Consider the following 18,143-nt stretch of genomic DNA (forward strand, 5'->3'; position numbering starts at 1 on the left):
TGCTCTGGAAATATCTGCAGCCTGATAATGTTTGTGCTAAAACACAGCAGACCAAAATGAAGGAATCTGTGTTCCCTTATTTTATTGTTTGGGAAGCTTTACAAAAACTAGGAAGATGACTAATATGCTTAAAAGATGATAATTTGGGGCTCATAATATAAGAAGCTACATGGGTACCTGATGGTTAGGAATAGTTGGATACGTGTAGGAACTTAAAAGCAGGTTGCAACCAGGCTCTTGCCCTGCATTTCGTCTTTCTTCTATGTAGAAAGTTGCCCTTTCTTAATGCCTTTTTCTCAGAAGAGTGATCCTAGTGAATAACCTGGAGTTAATTCAATGGTATAACATAAGGTAGCAGGGAAGCTAGCAAGCACATTGTAATTTATATCTGCCAAACATTTTTTTCCAAACTATATACATCTTTATATATAACATAAAATAATGAGAAATTCCAGAACCTTTGGAATAAATAATTCAATAGCAGTGTACATCTTGGAGTATACTGCCTGTAGAAAGAAACAGTTGAAAATTGCAAAGAAACAAATTTATATCTTAAAAGCAAATTTTATACTTAATTTCATGAAAGGAAAATGATTGACAGCAAATTTTGGCATCTAAAGAAATTTTATTTTCCAATGACTTTTAAAGTTTTCTTTCTTGACAAGGAACTTCAGGAATGGCAAGGTATTTCTTTCTTAATTGCAATGTGACTATTAAGATGCTGTAAAAACTTGCAAATTAGGTTGTAAATAGCAGCAATCAAAGCATTAACTCTCTTAGCCACATTTCCTAAGGTGCACTTATTTTACGCTACAGATAGATATTAAAAAATAAACCTGAATGCTTACCTAAGAAGTCCAGTTTCCTATTTTCCAAGCACAATGGTATAATTGTGGCTCTAATTTATAGCATACTTTGTAGGGTTGCTGATTAATTATACAGACCTCCTGATGTTTTTTATATTATTTTCAACTTTGTGTCTTTCTGCTCTTTGACCACTACAGAGAATATCCATAAATCACTTATTACTAAGGTTACCTCATTAAAAAAAAATGAATTTGCTATTAGCATCAGGTTGCTCATATATCGCTGTAAGTGTTCATAATCTCTCTGTTTATTTTCGGACCGCCCCCCCCCACACACACACACATTCACTCACTCCCAGTCACAACACTTAAAATAACGCTTCGCATAAGTAATTGTCTGACTTTTAGCATCAACCCAAGGCAAACATGTCTAACAATTCTGTATCACTTGGCCTGAGATCTAGGACACCTCAACAAAGCAACAAAGTGTACTTTGTTGGGCATAGTATTAGCCAACCTAATTCTTTACCTGATGAGAGATCTCCAGTTTGAAAATAATTGCAGCGTATTTGATTTGTTGCTTGAGGTTATCAGTATTTTCAGGATTACTATATTCTTTTCATTATTCCTTTGAGTTTAACATTTACACGAAATTACTGAATTTTCCAACAAATGTGGCATACTGATTATTAGGGAAGGATTTGCCAGAAAACTTTTTTATACATACATAGGACAAATATGCTCAGATAGTATCCTGCCCCCCCTTTTTTTTTACTCTAACTAGGTAATATTCACAGTGATCTGTTCTCTTCAACACCCCTCCCCATATATTTTATCAAACTCCCTTTATCACTGTCATATCTAGATTACTGTGTTCCGCCCCTCAACCAAGACACCTTTAATTATAAGAGCTTCCTGCTCCTTTCTTAAGTTCTTCACTTCTTCTGTCATCGATTTCCCCTTGGAATTAAGAAAAGGTCCTTGCAGATTTTGGCTATTAAATAGGAGAGGACACATATATCAATTCCTTAAATGTTCTGTCATCATGAGAATTATTTATTGAAACCCATTACCTGTGTGATTTTATAGTTCTCTTTAGCTGGTTTGTCTGAAAAGAAAAAAGGCTCTTCCTTGAAAAGAAATAGCTTTCTTTTTCATCTAGAAGAAAAAATAGTACAACACCCAGGTCCCTGTCTACATTTTTCACATGACACTTGGTTACTTATTTGTTGAGAGAAGAGAGGTTTGCTACAAGGATTTGGCTTCATCATGGAAATTTTCTCCCATATAAAATAGACCTGAAGGTACAGAGCACATACAAATAATCCCCATGGGAAAAAAACACCCAAGTATTAACTTTAGCACATAGAGTCCTTTTCCCGAGGTTTATAGAAAACAGTAAATACAGCTTTACGCACCTTCATGAATCAAACTTTTGGTGACATCTCTGTTTACTCCAGGACAGTGATTTCTCTTTACAGTTTTGTGACATGGAGAGGCTTTAGGAGAACTATAAACTTTGAAAAACAATGTGCATAATTGCATTTGAGCAGGGGCAGGGGTAGTGGATAATGGTATAATCGACTTCTGATTGTTAAAGAGATCTCTGACTTCCACCCACCCACCAAAAAAGCTTAGAAATTAGGGTGTTTATCCCAAGAGGTATGCACCAGTCTCTCTCAAATTGTCAAGACTAAATGAATTTTAACCCAGTAATCAACATATTTACTCTATGCCTGTCTGTATATAAAGGACTAAATGAAATGATAAGGCAATAGAAGGAATTCTAAGACTTGGACCCTGATGCCTAGAAATTGTTTGGATAGGTGGGGTGATGGGATATTGGCAGTATGTGATAAATGCCATGTGAGTAGATCTGACAGCTTCAAAATGTCATGAATTTGCGATAATGGGACCTGCCCAACACAGTTTGATGGCCCACTTGTCGTCATTGTGTAAAAGGAGCTTTATGTTGGGAGCATGGTTGAAATAGGTGTGTGTTTAACAAGGTAGAAGACTTGCATGTCTGTAAGTACTCGGATAATCTCAGGCAGCTCACGGTATACAGACATTAAATGGCAGTGAATCACATAGTTCATTTTTACTCCTCTGAGGACAAGGGAAAGTCAGTTTGGTCCTAGTATGTATGAAGACTTTTGAAACCCTGGGTAATACCCCTTTGCCAAATAAAAAGCAGACTGTTGGGGTGCCTGGGTGGCTCAGTCGGTTGAGCAGCCAACTTCGGCTCAGGTCATGATCTCACAGTCCGTGAGTTTGAGCCCCGTCGTCGGGCTCTGTGCTAACAGCTCGGAGCCTGGAGCCTGTTTGAGATTCTGTGTCTCCCTCTCTCTGACCCTCCCCCATTCATGCTCTGTCTCTCTCTGTCTCAAAAATAAATAAACGTTAAAAAAAATTTTTTTTTAAAAAAAGCAGACTGTTAGCTCAATATCCTGGGAGATAACCACACCCAACTAGAGTGTAATACCTTGGGTATGTTTTTACCATATTTATTTCTATGGTTGGTATATATCGGGAGTGGTACTGGTTTCTATCTATATAGTAGCAATATGATGTTTTCTTTATTCAGTTACTTTAATTTTAACTTTTGAGCCACTTAAACAAAATACTATTAATTATGATAATGCACAAAACAATAATAATAAAAATGATCATTGCAGCTAACATTTATTATGTGCTTACCATGCACTACCACAGCTACAAATGTTTCACAACTATTTTCACATGTAACCTTCTCAAAAAAAACCTATGAAATAGATGTATTATTATTATGACCTCATTTTAGAGATGGCAAAGCTGGAATATGGAGAAGTTAAGAGACTTTCCCGAGTCACAAATCTAACAAACATTGGGGCAAGGATTCAAGGATTCAAGAAGTACATGAGCAGGGCAGAAATTAGGAGCATGCCAGGGTGTTCAGGAACGCTTGTACTGAATGACCAACAAGGCAATCCTGAGTTTCTGTTCTTCTGCAGAAGGCCAAAATACTAAGTGCAGTTGGTGTTCAAGGTAGGGAGGGCCTTTGAGAATTTTAGCTGGACCCTGACTATGGTGTACTATCACTAATATGCAGGAGGTAAGAGATTCCACTTTGATTTCCTCACTTAGAAATGTTATAAAGTTCTGGGGTGAGTGGTTGAAACAAACAGACCATGATCTTGCAATTCCCAAAGGGTTGAAAGTTGCGTCCATAATAAAATGACATGTTTTTCTAGCATGGCCAGTATTGCTGTTTGTATTGTAGAAATGTCCCCTGCTTACCAAATTACATAATCTATATAGTGGGCCTCTCTTTCTAATGAGTAATTAATATTCTCTTCCGGGCATTTTAGTTACTTAGGGGTAAGGGAACTGTCTGTGATTGCAACTTCAACTTATATTTTTATACATTCTTTACTTTTGCTTCTGCTTTCACACATTAGTGTGAACACATATTTCTCAATATTAGAAAAGGCTATTTTGACAAATTTAATTAGAAAGCAAAAAAATGTATTTAATTATAAGCAAAGGTGTAATGGCAAATTTAAGGAAATCCTCTTAAATGTGGTTATAATGTTTTTTGCCTCTTGTTTTATTTCTTTCTTACACCCAACAACAGCACGGGATGGCATGGTAGAAAATGTATAGGCTTTGTAGTGAGATCTTAGTTTGAAACCTCATTCTTTACTGACTACATTGACCTTGAACATTTTAATTCACTTTCCTAGATTTCATTTCTGTCATCTGAAAAATTGGGATAATAATGCTTCTTGGGATTACTGTGCAGTTTAAATGTGATAATGGTGCAAGCATCCAACGGCACCCAGTAGTGTGAAATAGGTGTTTGATAAACTTTCTCAGTACCTTGCCATGCACAACACTCGACGTGGAGTACTTACAGCCATCCCTCTAGGTCTTCTGGTCTGCTTCTGTGCATGTCTTCTTTGTTTCCAGTTATGTCTAAAGACACCTTCACTTTGCTATTAAATTATTCTTTTACTAGCTGTTCTAGTGTCCTAAGAGATTGTTATATAAAACGTTTTGAGTACCTTGTAGTTTAATAATAAGATTTTTTCTCATTATACAAGTAATATTACTTATTATGATGCTTTGATAAAAACACATAGAGGTGTAGAGAATAAAATATTGTATTACTTTTCTGTCCCTACCCCATTCATCTTCACAATGCCCTATAGATTTATATTGAAATTGGCTCAGGTGATAACAGTTCTGGAAGAAAGGAATTCTAAATCTTGTATTAATGGAGATGCAGATCCTGCATAAATTAAAGGTAGCAATTTAAGAAACAAATTTTAGACAAAAACATGTCCTTTATTTCTTTCTTCCCCAAACATGGTATTTGGGGTGTTTTTTTCTTACAATGTCAATAAAGAAAATTTCAAAGTCATATCCACCCAAGGAAAATGTTTACCACATCTGTCCATACACTGTGTCACAAAGAGTAATTAAAATTACCTCCACAATTAACTCTGTGATTTAAACACTCAACTATACCTGGGAAGACAGTCCCTTCTGGGTTATTTTGCGAAGCTTTTAAAACTATTGTTCAGGGGAAGTTAAAGTTGGATCAGACCAGGTTAAGCAAACACAACTTTATTGTCTCTTTTGAGCAGTGCTGGAGGCAAGGGCAATAATAGGATCTGAACTGCTGGTTGTTCTTCAAGCAGACTGGAATACACAGGTTGTTCAGTGGTTTATTAAACTCAAATCTTACGACAGAAAGCAAATTATCTCTAAGGGAACTTTGTCACCAAGGTGTCTGTTCAATAGCAATGTCTATTGCTGCCACCGAGACTACACAGAAAGATCAATGACAGGTTGGCCTGAAACTGCCCTTGAAGTAAGGATCTTCCCACTGACCTTCATTTAAATTCGTAATCCAAAACCCTCTTTTCTCAAGATGGGGAGAAAAGCCATCTTTTGGGGCTCTCAGTTGACTCTGTATCCACTGCACGGTCTTTGTACAAATAATGATTATTCCCTGTTTCCATTAGGCTGAGAATTTCCATGTATCTTTTAAAATTCAGTATGTAAACTCTGGCAAATCCCAGTTAAAAGTTTAATCAGGGTTCTCCAGAGAAACAGAACCAATAGCATATATAAGAAAATATTTATATAGGAATTGGCTCACCCAGTTATGGAGGCCAAGAAGTCCCACGATCTGCTGTCTGACAACTGGAGATGCAGGAAAGCCTGTGATGTGATTTAGACAGATTCCCAAGGCCTTTGAACCAGTGGAGCTGATGGGTATAACTCCTAGTCCAACTCCGAAGTTCCAAGAACCAGAAGCGCTGATGTCCAAAGCAGTAGAAAATGGGTGTCCTAACTCAGAGAGAGCAAATTCACCCTTCCTCCTTCCTTTCAGGCCCTCAAAGGATTTGATGATACTCATCCTTGGCGAGGGCAATCTTCTTTACTAAGTCTACTAATTCCAATGCTAAGCTCTTTTAGCAACACCTTCAAGACTCAGAGAAAATAATGCTTAACCAGCTATCTGAACATCCCCTAGCCCAGTCAAGCTGACACAAAACTATTACCAAAACGACAACAACAAAAAATACTAAAGTGAAAATACCTTTAAATTTTATTAAAATAGGTAGCCAAATTCAAATGAAAACAAGTGTTTGTTTTTGTTTTTGCTTTTCCTTAAGAGCAAAGTTTTGCTGGGTTGTTTTTTTGGTTTTGGGTTTGTTTTTTGGGGGGGGTGGCGGGTTGGTTTTCTTGGCTGTTTTCTATAGCACACCAATGCCAGTTCATCTTCCAGGCTTTTCTTATTTCTCAACTGGCACAAAGCCAGGAATAGCTCTGCCAAGTCAGTATGTCTTCACCTCTGTTGGTCACAGGCTAATTCTCCAGTTGATAGGTTGAATATACAAATCTTTAGCTATGTCTCTTCATTGCTGCTTCATTCCTTCCAAGTTTAGACTGTTTCATGGGTGTTGAAATTATAAAACTGTTGTACTGCCGTTGCCTCAAGGACAGGTGAAGACAGTGCCTGTCTCACAAACAAGATGGCTTTCATAAAGAACTTCTTAGAAAACCGTATGTTGCCATTTTGGTATAGACCTCCTCTATATAATTTTGACTATAATTTTAATATCAAAATAAGAATTAATTGGCCTGTGTAACAACAACATAAAAAGGATTGAATGGAAGATCTACTTTAGTCCAACAAATTAAAAAAATTGGATCACTCATATGAGGACTTTAAGAGACAAAACAGATGAACATAAGGGAAGGGAAACAAAAATAATATAAAAACAGTGAGGGGGACAAAACAGAAGAGACTCATAAATATGGAGAACAAACTGAGGGTTACTGGAGAGGTTGTGGGAGGGGGGATGGGCTAAATGGGTAAGGGGCACTGAGGAATCTACTCCTGAAATCTCTGTTGCACTATATGCTAACTAATTTGGATGTAAATTTTAAAAAATAAAAAAAATTAAACAAAATTATAAATTAAAAAAATGGATCAATTAAAAGAAGAAATTGAGGGGCGCCTGGGTGGCGCAGTCGGTTAAGTGTCCGACTTCAGCCAGGTCACGATCTCGCGGTCCGTGAGTTCGAGCCCCGCGTCAGGCTCTGGGCTGATGGCTCGGAGCCTGGAGCCTGTTTCCGATTCTGTGTCTCCCTCTCTCTCTGCCCCTCCCCCGTTCATGCTCTGTCTCTCTCTGTCCCAGAAATAAATAAACGTTGAAAAAAAAAAATTTAAAAAAAAAAAAAAAAAGAAGAAATTGAAATTGTAGGTAGGCCCTAGTTTTTATTTTCCTATTGGACTTTTATACTTTTATACAGTATCCATTACTACACCAAAACTGACCTTTATACTGCACATTTGACTGTTAATATTTCACCTAAATAACAATAATTTCAAGTCTTTTGAAATGTAGCTACTGTTGGGGAAAAGGACCAGGCCCCATGCATGAGAGGGTGTTGGCTGGTGAGCATGAGTGGGGTGCTAGGCCCGTGGAATCAGACACACTCCTCTGCATCACATCCTCTTCCCAACCTGTAGGACTGTAGAGTAGGCTCTGAAGCTGCTACCTCAGCCCAGGTCAACAGTCATGGTAGATTTCCTTTCTTGATACTGTATAGGTTAAATAATATTACCCTAGGGGCACCTGGGTGGTTCAATTGGTTGAGCATCTGACTTAGACTCAGGTCATGATCCTGTGGTTAGTGAATTAAAGCCTCACATCAGTGTGTCAGAACAGAGTTCACTTCAGATCATCTGCTCCTCTCTCTCTGCCCCTCCCCCATTTGCACTGTCCCCAAAAATAAATATTAAAAAAAAAAAAATAGTACTCCCCTAAGGTTCATGTCTACCAGGAACTTCAAAAGGTGAGCTTATTTGGAAATAAGACCTTGCAGATGTAATTGAGTTAAGATAAAGTCAAACCAGATTCAAGTGTGTCCTAACCCAATGACTGGTGTCCTTGTAAAAAGAGAGATATTTGAATATAGACACATGTGCACAGAGGGAAGACGATGTCAAGAGACACACAAGAAGAATGCCATGTGATGTTAGAGGCAAGAATTCAAGTGATACATCTATAAACAAAGGAATGCCAAGGACCAATGACTGTCACCCGAAGCTAGGAAAAAGGCAAAGAAGGATTCTCCCTCTGAGCTTCCAAAAGGAACCAGTTCTTCCAGCACCTTGATTTCAGACTTCTAGGCTCCAGATCATAAATTCTTGCTGTCTTAAGCCACCCAGTTTGTGGCACCTTTCTCTGGCAGCCAGAGAAAACTAATATAATACCCTGTTCCCCCTCCTGATCCTTGCTTTGGTCTCTGTGAGGTGTTTCTGGTGTGGGGAGAATCCAAAAAGGAGGAAAATGTAGCCTGTAGCCTAAAGGCTACCCAAAAGCCCTGTTCCATTTACTCAGCACAGGGTGATAGTTTAAAGTAATCTAAAGTGATCTCAAAACCCCGCAGGAATAGGGTAGAGACATTGATGAGCTCTTGGAGCCAAGGTAGGAGCTACAAAGTCTAGTGACTGCTTAAAGGAGCTACTGCTTTTCCCCTCCAGCTCACTGGTGCCCTACAGGAGTGCCGTGTGGTAGTATCCTATTTTCCCATTAATCACAACTAGCTAGGAATGGGTTTTTACATGAAATCTCCGAATTATTTGGATTAAAAGAAAATTCGGGGGCACCTGGCTGGCTCAGTCGGTAAGCATCCGACTTCAGCTCAGGTCATGATCTCAGTTCATGAGTTCGAGCCCCGTGTCAGACTCTGTGCTGACAGCTCAGAGCCGGGAGCCTGCTTTAGATTCTGTGTCTCCCTCTCTCTCTCCCCACCTCTGCTCCTCATGATCTGTTTCTCTCACAAAAAATAAAAAAAAAAAAAAATTAAAAAATTCAATGCAGAATGATGCACACACATCTGTAGCTAGGCAGTCCTTCCTTTGACTTAAAAATGAGGCCCTAGCTGCCTGGCGGACATGTGCCTAGCCCGATACTGTGTCTTAAGGTATAGTGACCCCTGGTTTAGGGATGTGTGACTTAATTGCCCTCATTCTAGTACATCACTGTCAGCCCCTGGGGTCAGGAATCCTATGCCATCTCCACCATTCTGCCTGTTGGCTTGAGTTCAGAAGTAGCAGTACTTACAGTAACCATGTTTCAAGCTTTAGAATATATTTTAGCCCTCCAGGAGTGTTAACCTCTTTTGTAATGTGTAAATCTGTTCTTTCAAATAGCAAATGTGTTTTCTGGAACTCCTCATGTGTAAGAGAAAAGAGAAGCCTCTTATGACCCTTTGAAATTTTTTTAACTATGCATGATTTTTTTTTAATTTTTTTTAATGTTTATTTATTTTTGAGACAGAGAGAGACAGAGCATGAACGGGGGAGGGGCAGAGAGAGAGGGAGACACAGAATCGGAAACAGGCTCCAGGCTCTGAGCCATCAGCCCAGAGCCCGACGTGGGGCTCGAACTCACGGACCGCGAGATCCTGACCTGAGCTGAAGTCGGACGCTTAACCGACTGAGCCACCCAGGCACCCCTAACTATGCATGATTTTAAGTGATTTGTTTTGTCCGTGTTCTAACACTATTAAAGATGACCTCGGGGCACCTGGGTGACTCAGTCATTTAAACATCCAACTTCGGCTCAGGTCAAGATCTCACAGTTTGTGAGTTTGAGCCCTACATTGAGCCCTGCACTGACAACTCAGAGCCTGGAGCCTGCTTCAGCTCCTGTCTCCCTCTTTCTCTGTCCCTCCCCTGCTTACTCTCTCTCTCTCAAAAATAAATAAATGTTAAAGAGGACTTAAAAGTGAACAGAGAGTGCCTGGGTCTCTCAGTTGGTTAAGTGTCCAACTTCAGCTCAGGTCATGATCTCACAGTTTGTGGGTTCAAGCCCCACATCGGGCTTTGCGCTGATGGCTGTTTCAGATTCTGTGTTTCCCTCTCTCTCTGCCCCTCCCCTGCTTGTGCTCGCTCTCTCTCTCTCTCAAAAATAAATAAATAAGCATGTTTAAAAAGTTAACAGTTTGAACCCTCCATTGTGTGGTTGAAAGGAAATTATTAATCCCCAATACCCCCCTTTGCAGGAGGGGAGAACTGATTTTCTCAGTTGTACCTTAAAGGGTTTTACTTACAAAGTGAGTGTTTCCAGACAGGTGAGGATGCGCCTCGTCTATCACCAGCAGTTGGGCTTCCATTGCAGAACTGCTTTCAGAATCATGGGTCACCATTTGGGGATAACCCTTCTCTTTAGGGTGATGGAATATTGTGGAGTTGGCAGCTTTTGTCATCCGTTACTAAAGCCCCCAAAAAGAAAGGATCAGCATTTTTAAAGGTCCAGTGTCCCCAGACTGGTTTTGATTAATAGGACTGACAAGGTCAGCTCTTCAATGGCCATAACCCAGAGCCTCATATTAAGAAAGAAAGATTCAATTTATCTCATAATTCCAGATATGTTCCTATCCTCTGTGGATCTGAAACCTCTAAATGAAGTGGAGGAATAACTGCTTCTCTATGCAATGTGCAATTTACTGTGTTGTGAATTAGATGACCTCTTTTCATGTAGGGAAAATTAAGTCCTATGTCACATCTTTATTTTTACTACTTGCTGCTTTATCATTTTTGACTTTTCTCTGATACTATCAATGATTTAAAAGGAGCCTACAGGTAGGTCAGGGCTAACCTGTTCTAAGCCAGGAACAGATTTACATTTTCAATTCCTTTTATCTAACTCTATCACTATTCATGAGTATTAGAAGGAGCTCAAAGTTCATTATCAAGCTAATAGCTATGGGTCAGTCAATAGTCTGAAACAGGAAAACTGAAATGAAATGGAAACTTTGAAATCTCATCAAGAAATAAACGTAAAAATACAACTATCCTTGGATTGGATTCAGGCACTATATTCATGGAAAAAATGAATATAGAAATATTAGTCAAAAAACTCTTTTTCTAAGTTGGTATAGAATCCAAATTGAAAGGAAGCAAGTATCTAAACATTTGTGTTGAGTTATATTTCAAATGTTTCTCACGTTAGTCTAAATTAGCACCCCAGGGACAAATGCTAGCTTTATGCTAATTACCCACTTATAAAAATCCCATAAATTCAAAGCAACAAGTCATTGTATACTTGTATACTTTATCTGCAGAAATAAATAGCAAAAAGTGTATGATACAGCTGTATATAAAAGAAGATCAGGTCACTTTTTTCAGACTCAGAAATACATGGTCATTCCTCTATAATTGAGTTAACCAGTCTTCTGGCAAGAAATTCTAAAGAGGTAGCTGTCAACAAATCATCTGGTGAACTTATTGTCCCCTCTCCACTTTCACTACCCTTATCTCCTGAACAAGTTCACTAATTTCTCTAAGATATTGGGATCTTCCAATTGCAAGAGATTAAAACCAAATTTCTGGTATCTTAAATTATTGCCTTGTTTAACTGGGGCATCCAAAGGAAGCTTCTGGCTTAGCCATGATCAGAAACAGGGGCTCAAAGAGGTCATAAGTTCTCTCCTCTCTCTCTCTCTCTCTCTCTCTCTCTCTCTCTCTCTCTGCCTCCTGGCCTCTGCTTGTCTTCACTTGACTTCCTTAAGGCATGCTTCCAGTGGTGGGTAGGATGACTGCTAACAGTTCTAGATTTCCATCTCCAAATGTAATCATTCAATAGAAAGAGATTGTTTCCTCAAATAGCTCCTGGTTTTGCTAGCATGCCTAGCCCTAAGCCAATCACTGCAGACGGGGGAACAGGGTCTCCTGATTGGCCAGGCCCTGGTCCTTGCCTATCTTTACACTGTGAATAGCATGGGAAACAGATTCCCTACTGGCAAACACAGTGCCCTTCCTAGTATGCATGTATAGAGATGTGTGTGTTACGGTATTTAACACATTGACATCATTTCTAGGTACGTAATTATCTAAGGTCTTTCTGCTTTATGTAGGCCTGGTGCACAGGAGGTGTTGAGTAGATATCTTTGAATAAATGAGTCCAATTTTTCATCCCCTTCTGTAACTACTTGATGTTGCCCACATGCTTCATTAAGCATAATAATGTTTTATAAGATTTCAGAAGGGCAGAACTACTTGGTAGTAGTCTTAGCCTTAACACAGTCCTTTGTTAATATCTGAAACAATGGATTTAGGAGGCTACAGAATTTTAGTTTACAGAATATTTAGCTAGTGCACTTACATGGCACATTTCAAGTGCCTGGCATTGGTGTCAGCACTGCATATCTTTATAACACCTTGGGAGATCGTTACTTTTATTATTCCATTATCTAAATAAGGACACTTACATACAAAGATAATAGTCACACAGTTCATAAGTGGCACGAGGCTGATTTGTGCTTAGACAGTATAGTTTCAGAGTTTATGTTCTCAATCAGCACACTATATTGCTTGGATAAGAAGGTGGTTCAATCTCACAAAATTCCATGTTATATCCACATTTGGATTATAGCTAGGAAAAATAAACAGTCACAGCAATAGGATATAATTTAATGACAGATACTAAAATTTACTCCTTCTACAGATTATCTCCCTCACTCACCTTTTCCATTGTCCAGAGTTTAAGTCTTGGAGGCTTAATTCTTACCTCTTTGTTAAAAAAAAAAAAAAGTGGGGCATGGGGGGATATTAAAACACTTAACCAATGTCAGGCACTGAAATATTAAAAATGAGTAGTTAGTTTGTCAAAATTACTTTGTCATTTAACAAAGCTTAAAGGAAATCGGATAAGGAAGCTTTGAGTATAGGGGGCAAAGAGAGCCTTGAGAGAGATTGTGTAGAGCTAGCTGGGTCCCATAGCTGGATAGCAACAATATGTTGGGTGCCTTTTATATCCATTGGGTGCAATGGATATACCATCATTAAGGATTCAGGGATGCAAAGGACAGTGGGAAATGGGAAAAACATTTATACAGCACTTTACAATTAATAGAACCTTTCACGTATCTCATTGTAGAAGATAATCATCATAGTAACCAGTGACATTAAAAGAAGAAAAATAGGGTGCCTGGGTGGCTCAGTTGGTTGAGCCACTGACTTCGGCTCAGGTCACGATCTCACATCTCGTGAGTTCGAGCCCCGCGTCAGGCTGTGTGCTGACAGCTCAGAGCCTGGAGCCTGCTTCGGATTTTGTGTCTCCCTCTCTCTCTGCCCCTAACCCACTCGCATTCTGTCTCTGTTTCTCTCAAAAATAAAATAAACATTAAAAAAAGAAGAAGAAGAAAAACTGATGTAGACCAGTAGGTCTCTATTGGGGATGATTTTTGCCCCCACGGAACATTTACGCATATTTGGAGATATCTTCGATTGTCACAACTTGGGAAGAGAGGCAGAACGACTAGAATGCAGTGTGTATGGGATAAAGATAGTGCTAAATATCCTTCCAGGACAAAGAATTATGTGCTCTAAAATGTCACTAGTGCCAAGGCTAAGAAACCTTAGCTTGGACATAAGTAATTGTGTCAGGTCATATACTTAGCAAGAATCAGAGTCAAGGCTAAGACCAGGTGATCTGATGACAAACTCTTTACTTGTTTTCTTATTCATATCCTGTTGGCATTAAACAGTATGATACAGGCAGTGGTTTTAGGTTTTTGGAAATTACCACTTGAAATGGTAAAGTTATTAACAGGCCTTTGTGCTTTGAAAGAGTCACCTCACCCCTTAGTGTTTAATATGCTCCAGACATATGTTACCTCATGGAAGATGACTCCATATCCAAAACACAAATGTCACCTTCCTTACTGAGATGTTCTATGTTGGCATTTCACAATTTCCAGAGAATCGTTTTATAAATAGGAGTATGATTAACTCATTTAAAGCTATTTTTGTGATTATTGAGGGAATTAGGATTTAATCGCCACTCTATTTTTATCAGTACATCTGCTCTTGGGCAAATGGGTTATCGTATGATCTTTATTGAGCAACTGTTATGTGTGTATTATGGTGTGAATGAATAAAGGGCCTCCTTGTCTGCCTCTTATGTATTGATTTGGGAGCACTCAGTTCATTTGTGTATTGACCTCAGTTTGTCAGATATAGTAGTTGGAGTGCGAAAAGCAGGCTGACTTAATTACTATATTAAGGAAAAGTATGTTCAGAGAATGTCCCATTTTTTCCATATGCACAAAAAACTAAGTAGGAGGACAGTTTTAAAGATGAAAGAATAACAGCAACAAAACGACTGCCTAGTACATACCAGGAAATGTGCTAGAAATCCCACTGACCTTATCTTACCTAATTCTTGCCTCTGATCACACAGGTAGAGCTGACAGCACTGGAATTAGAACACCCATCCTTCTGATTCCAACATCCTATATAGGGTGCGTCTGCCTTCATACCTTCTTATCAGCCTGAGAGTCATCAGGAAATCTGTAGCTGCTCCATCCCTAAGGGCCTTCATGAAAAGTATATAGAGCATTTTCAAACCAGTATATTTTAATCTTCACCTGTGGTTTTAAAATGACTAACCAAAAATTCTATTAAGTGAAGCTGTGACCAATCTAGACCCCTTGTTTCAAATATTTGTAAAGAACTCTATTAGGGCTAGCACGAGTGCACAGTGGTTTAGCCACTCTGAATTCTTATAACATATTACTGATTTTTTTTTCCTAGGATATTTATTTATTTACTTATTCACTCGGTCACTTAGCAGATACTTACAAGGCATCTACTACAGGTTATCCTAGGCACTAGTTCCTAGAGGTTAAGTCATAAGATAAACACAGTCTTTGCCCACAGAGAAGCTCATGTGCCATATGGTAAGACAGCTAACAAGTAAGCAAGACTTCTAGATTGTGTTTGAGATGAAGAAAAAAAGTGGCTGCAAGAAAAGAGAATAACAAAATAAAACAAATCCACTTTACAGATATGAGTCTGTAAGAAAAGAGCTGCCTCTGAGTTGAGGTCATGAGAGGGTGAGAAGGTGGTAGTTATGTCCTGGTGTAAAGGTAGGCAGAGCAGCAGATAGAAAGGCCCTGAGGTGGGAAAGGGTCCCAGGCGCTCTAGGGACTTTCAGAAGGCCAGTGTGCCTATAGTTCATTGAAGGATAGAAAGATTGGAATGAGATCAAGTAGGCAAGAGAAAGGCAAAGGCCAGATCCTTCTGGGTTATAGAACAGAATTTATTCTGAGTGCACTGGGGTGCAAAGAAGGATCTTTAAGCCTGAGAAAGGATGTAATCTGATCTATATTTTAAAAGATCACCTGATCACTGACTGAAGAATAATAATACATCTGAGGGGCAAGAGTAAAAATAGCAAATCATATAAGAGGCTGTTTTGATAGAGTAGATGAGAAGGGGGAAGCAGAAGAGATAGAAATGGGTGAATTTGAAGGATAAACTGGAGGTTCAGCAGACATTTACCTTGAATGGGCCACCTGTGTACATTTTTTTTAGTTCTCTGACTGGTGTCCCAGCCAGGCTACGTGTCCTGTTCATCTCTGCACCTTCCTCTGCTGCTTAGTTCTGTTGAAAACAGGGTTCTCTACAATCTTTCCTGTTCCAGTCTTGTGTCTCTCAGTGAATGTGTTTCCTTCTCAGGTGGTAGATATTTGTCACAAATTGTGGGCCCTGAGATGTGCCATCCCCATTTGCTATTCTGCCATTGTCATACCATCTTGTGGGATATTTTAATTTATTTTTAATTCAGTTCTTGCATTTCATTAAAAATGTATTGCCTGACATATTTCAGAAAATATGCTTAATAATAGCTCATTTAAATTTAAGCCACTCATCTAGAAGAAAACATTTTTTAAGTTAATTAATTAATTAATTAATTAATTTGATGTTTATTTATTTTTGAAGCAGAGGAGACAGAGCGTGAGTAGGGGAGGGCCAGAGAGAGAGAGGGAGACACAGAATCTGAAGCAGGCTCCAGGCTCTGAGCTGTCAGCACAGAGCCTGACACAGGGCTCAAAACCACAAGCTGTGAGAGCATGACCTGAGCTGAAGTCAGACACTTAACCCACTGAGCTACCCCAGGCGCCCCTTAAGTTTATTTTGAGAGAGAGAGTGCATGCATGCACGCTAGCAGGAGAGGGGAGAGAGAGGCAGAGAGAGAGAGAGAGAGAGAGAGAGAGAGAGAGAAAATCCCAAGTAGACTCTGGGCTAGTGCACAGCCTGATGTGGGGCTCAGTCTCACAAATCACAAGATCATGACCTGAGCGGAAATCAAGAGTCTGACGCTTAACCAATTGAGCCACCCAGGCACCCTTAGAAGAAAACATTTTCAATGAAAATGAAATGGCCAATCAAGAGATTTTTTTTTTCTTATACCTCAGCTGTTTAAAGACTAACATGAAGGGTGCCTGGGTGGCTCAGTTGGTTAAGCATCCGACTCGATTTCAGCTCGGGTCATGATCTTATGGTTTTCTAGGTTGAAGCCCCGCCATCGGGCTCTATGCTAACAGCATGGAGCCTGCTTGGGATTCTCTGTCTCCTTTTCTCTCTGCCCTTTCCCAACTCACACTGTCTCTATGTCTCAAAACTTAAAAAAATAAATAAATAAAGACTAATGGTGATCTACAATAAGCCTTCCCTATGCATAATGTGGTTAGAGATGTCGAAGACAGAGAATGGTTACAACCTATCTAATGTTTCTAATTTATTCCAACAGAATGTTGGGATCGTTTTACCAAGATAAGTGTTAAAAGTGCTAAATAAGTCATATATCTTAATTATATATATGTGTATATAGATAAATACCCTAAATAAAGATGAGGCTATCAAGTGATGTAGCCATGAGTTAGAGTTTGAAAGATGACGGAAATAATTTTCAGTTAGTCATATGAGTTAAACTTACCATTTTTGGTTTGTTTTAATTTCAGAATTACCATTTCTGAAGATGGAAGCCTCAGAATTGTCAATGTGACTAAGTCAGATGCTGGAAGTTATACCTGTGTAGCCACTAACCATTTTGGAACTGCTAGCAGTACTGGAAACTTGGTAGTAAAAGGTAATGACTAACCCAGAGAACACATACATTGATATACATGTTTTCATTTCTAGTATTGCCATCTCGGGTGTCAGGATGGCTGAGTGGTCTAGGGAGCCAGACTCTAATATTGCTATCTATAGAAGTGGCATCATTCATTTTAATATGTACAGATATTACTGTGTTGCTAAATTAATACATCATGCCAAACATGATATGATTAATGATTCTTAGAGAACTGTTGGTAATGAATATGATTGAAAGGCTATCTTATTTCGGCATCATCCAATACAATTTTGAGAATTACAGCCATTGTATCCATTATACTATTGTAACTAATGTTATCTTCAATCCTTTAATTAAATTTCTTTCAAGTCTCTGTAGATTTGAAATTCATGTCTAGGAACACTGTGCTAACAAATTAAAAACCCATGACTCAAATACTATTTTTAGCCAACATTGTTTAAACAATGACATTGGCTATTTTTAAAAGAGCTACTCTGGTTATTCAGAGATATGGATATGGATTATTATACCAATAAAGGGCTTTGATCACCTCTGTGCTTTTTTAGTCACCCTGCCAACCCTCTCAGTTTTGAGGAAATAAAATTTTCCACATAACCTTAGTCTGGGTACTTTGTAGTATATGACACAAATTCCTTTATGCCCTTAGCACAGCACATGTTATGAGTCTATTCTATCACCCGATTGATGGGATGGGCTGAAAGTACTAAATTGCAAAGTATGAGATTTTAATTTACATTTTATTTGCATTTCTATTATTTCCTGGCTTATAGAGTCATAGAATTTTTGAGTTGAAAGGATCTCGGCAATGGATGATCTGACTGGGGAAGATAAGGCTCAGGTTGGTGACTTTCTCAAGGTCACTAGTAGTGGAAGAGGGGTG

General features: G+C 38.8%; 1 protein-coding gene across 1 annotated transcript in view; it reads left to right on the forward strand.

Moving 5' to 3' along the window:
- Positions 1–18,143, forward strand: part of CNTN4 (contactin 4) — a 460,587-nt gene that overhangs the window by 378,238 nt on the left and 64,206 nt on the right. Inside the window, exon 11 of the mRNA XM_032592345.1 lies at positions 17,130–17,257. Within this exon, the coding sequence (XP_032448236.1) occupies positions 17,130–17,257 (128 nt within the window). The remainder of the gene's footprint in view (positions 1–17,129; positions 17,258–18,143) is intronic.

This window comes from Lynx canadensis, chromosome A2 (assembly GCF_007474595.2).
Source record: "Lynx canadensis isolate LIC74 chromosome A2, mLynCan4.pri.v2, whole genome shotgun sequence".
In the NCBI taxonomy this organism is placed as follows: domain Eukaryota; kingdom Metazoa; phylum Chordata; class Mammalia; order Carnivora; family Felidae; genus Lynx; species Lynx canadensis.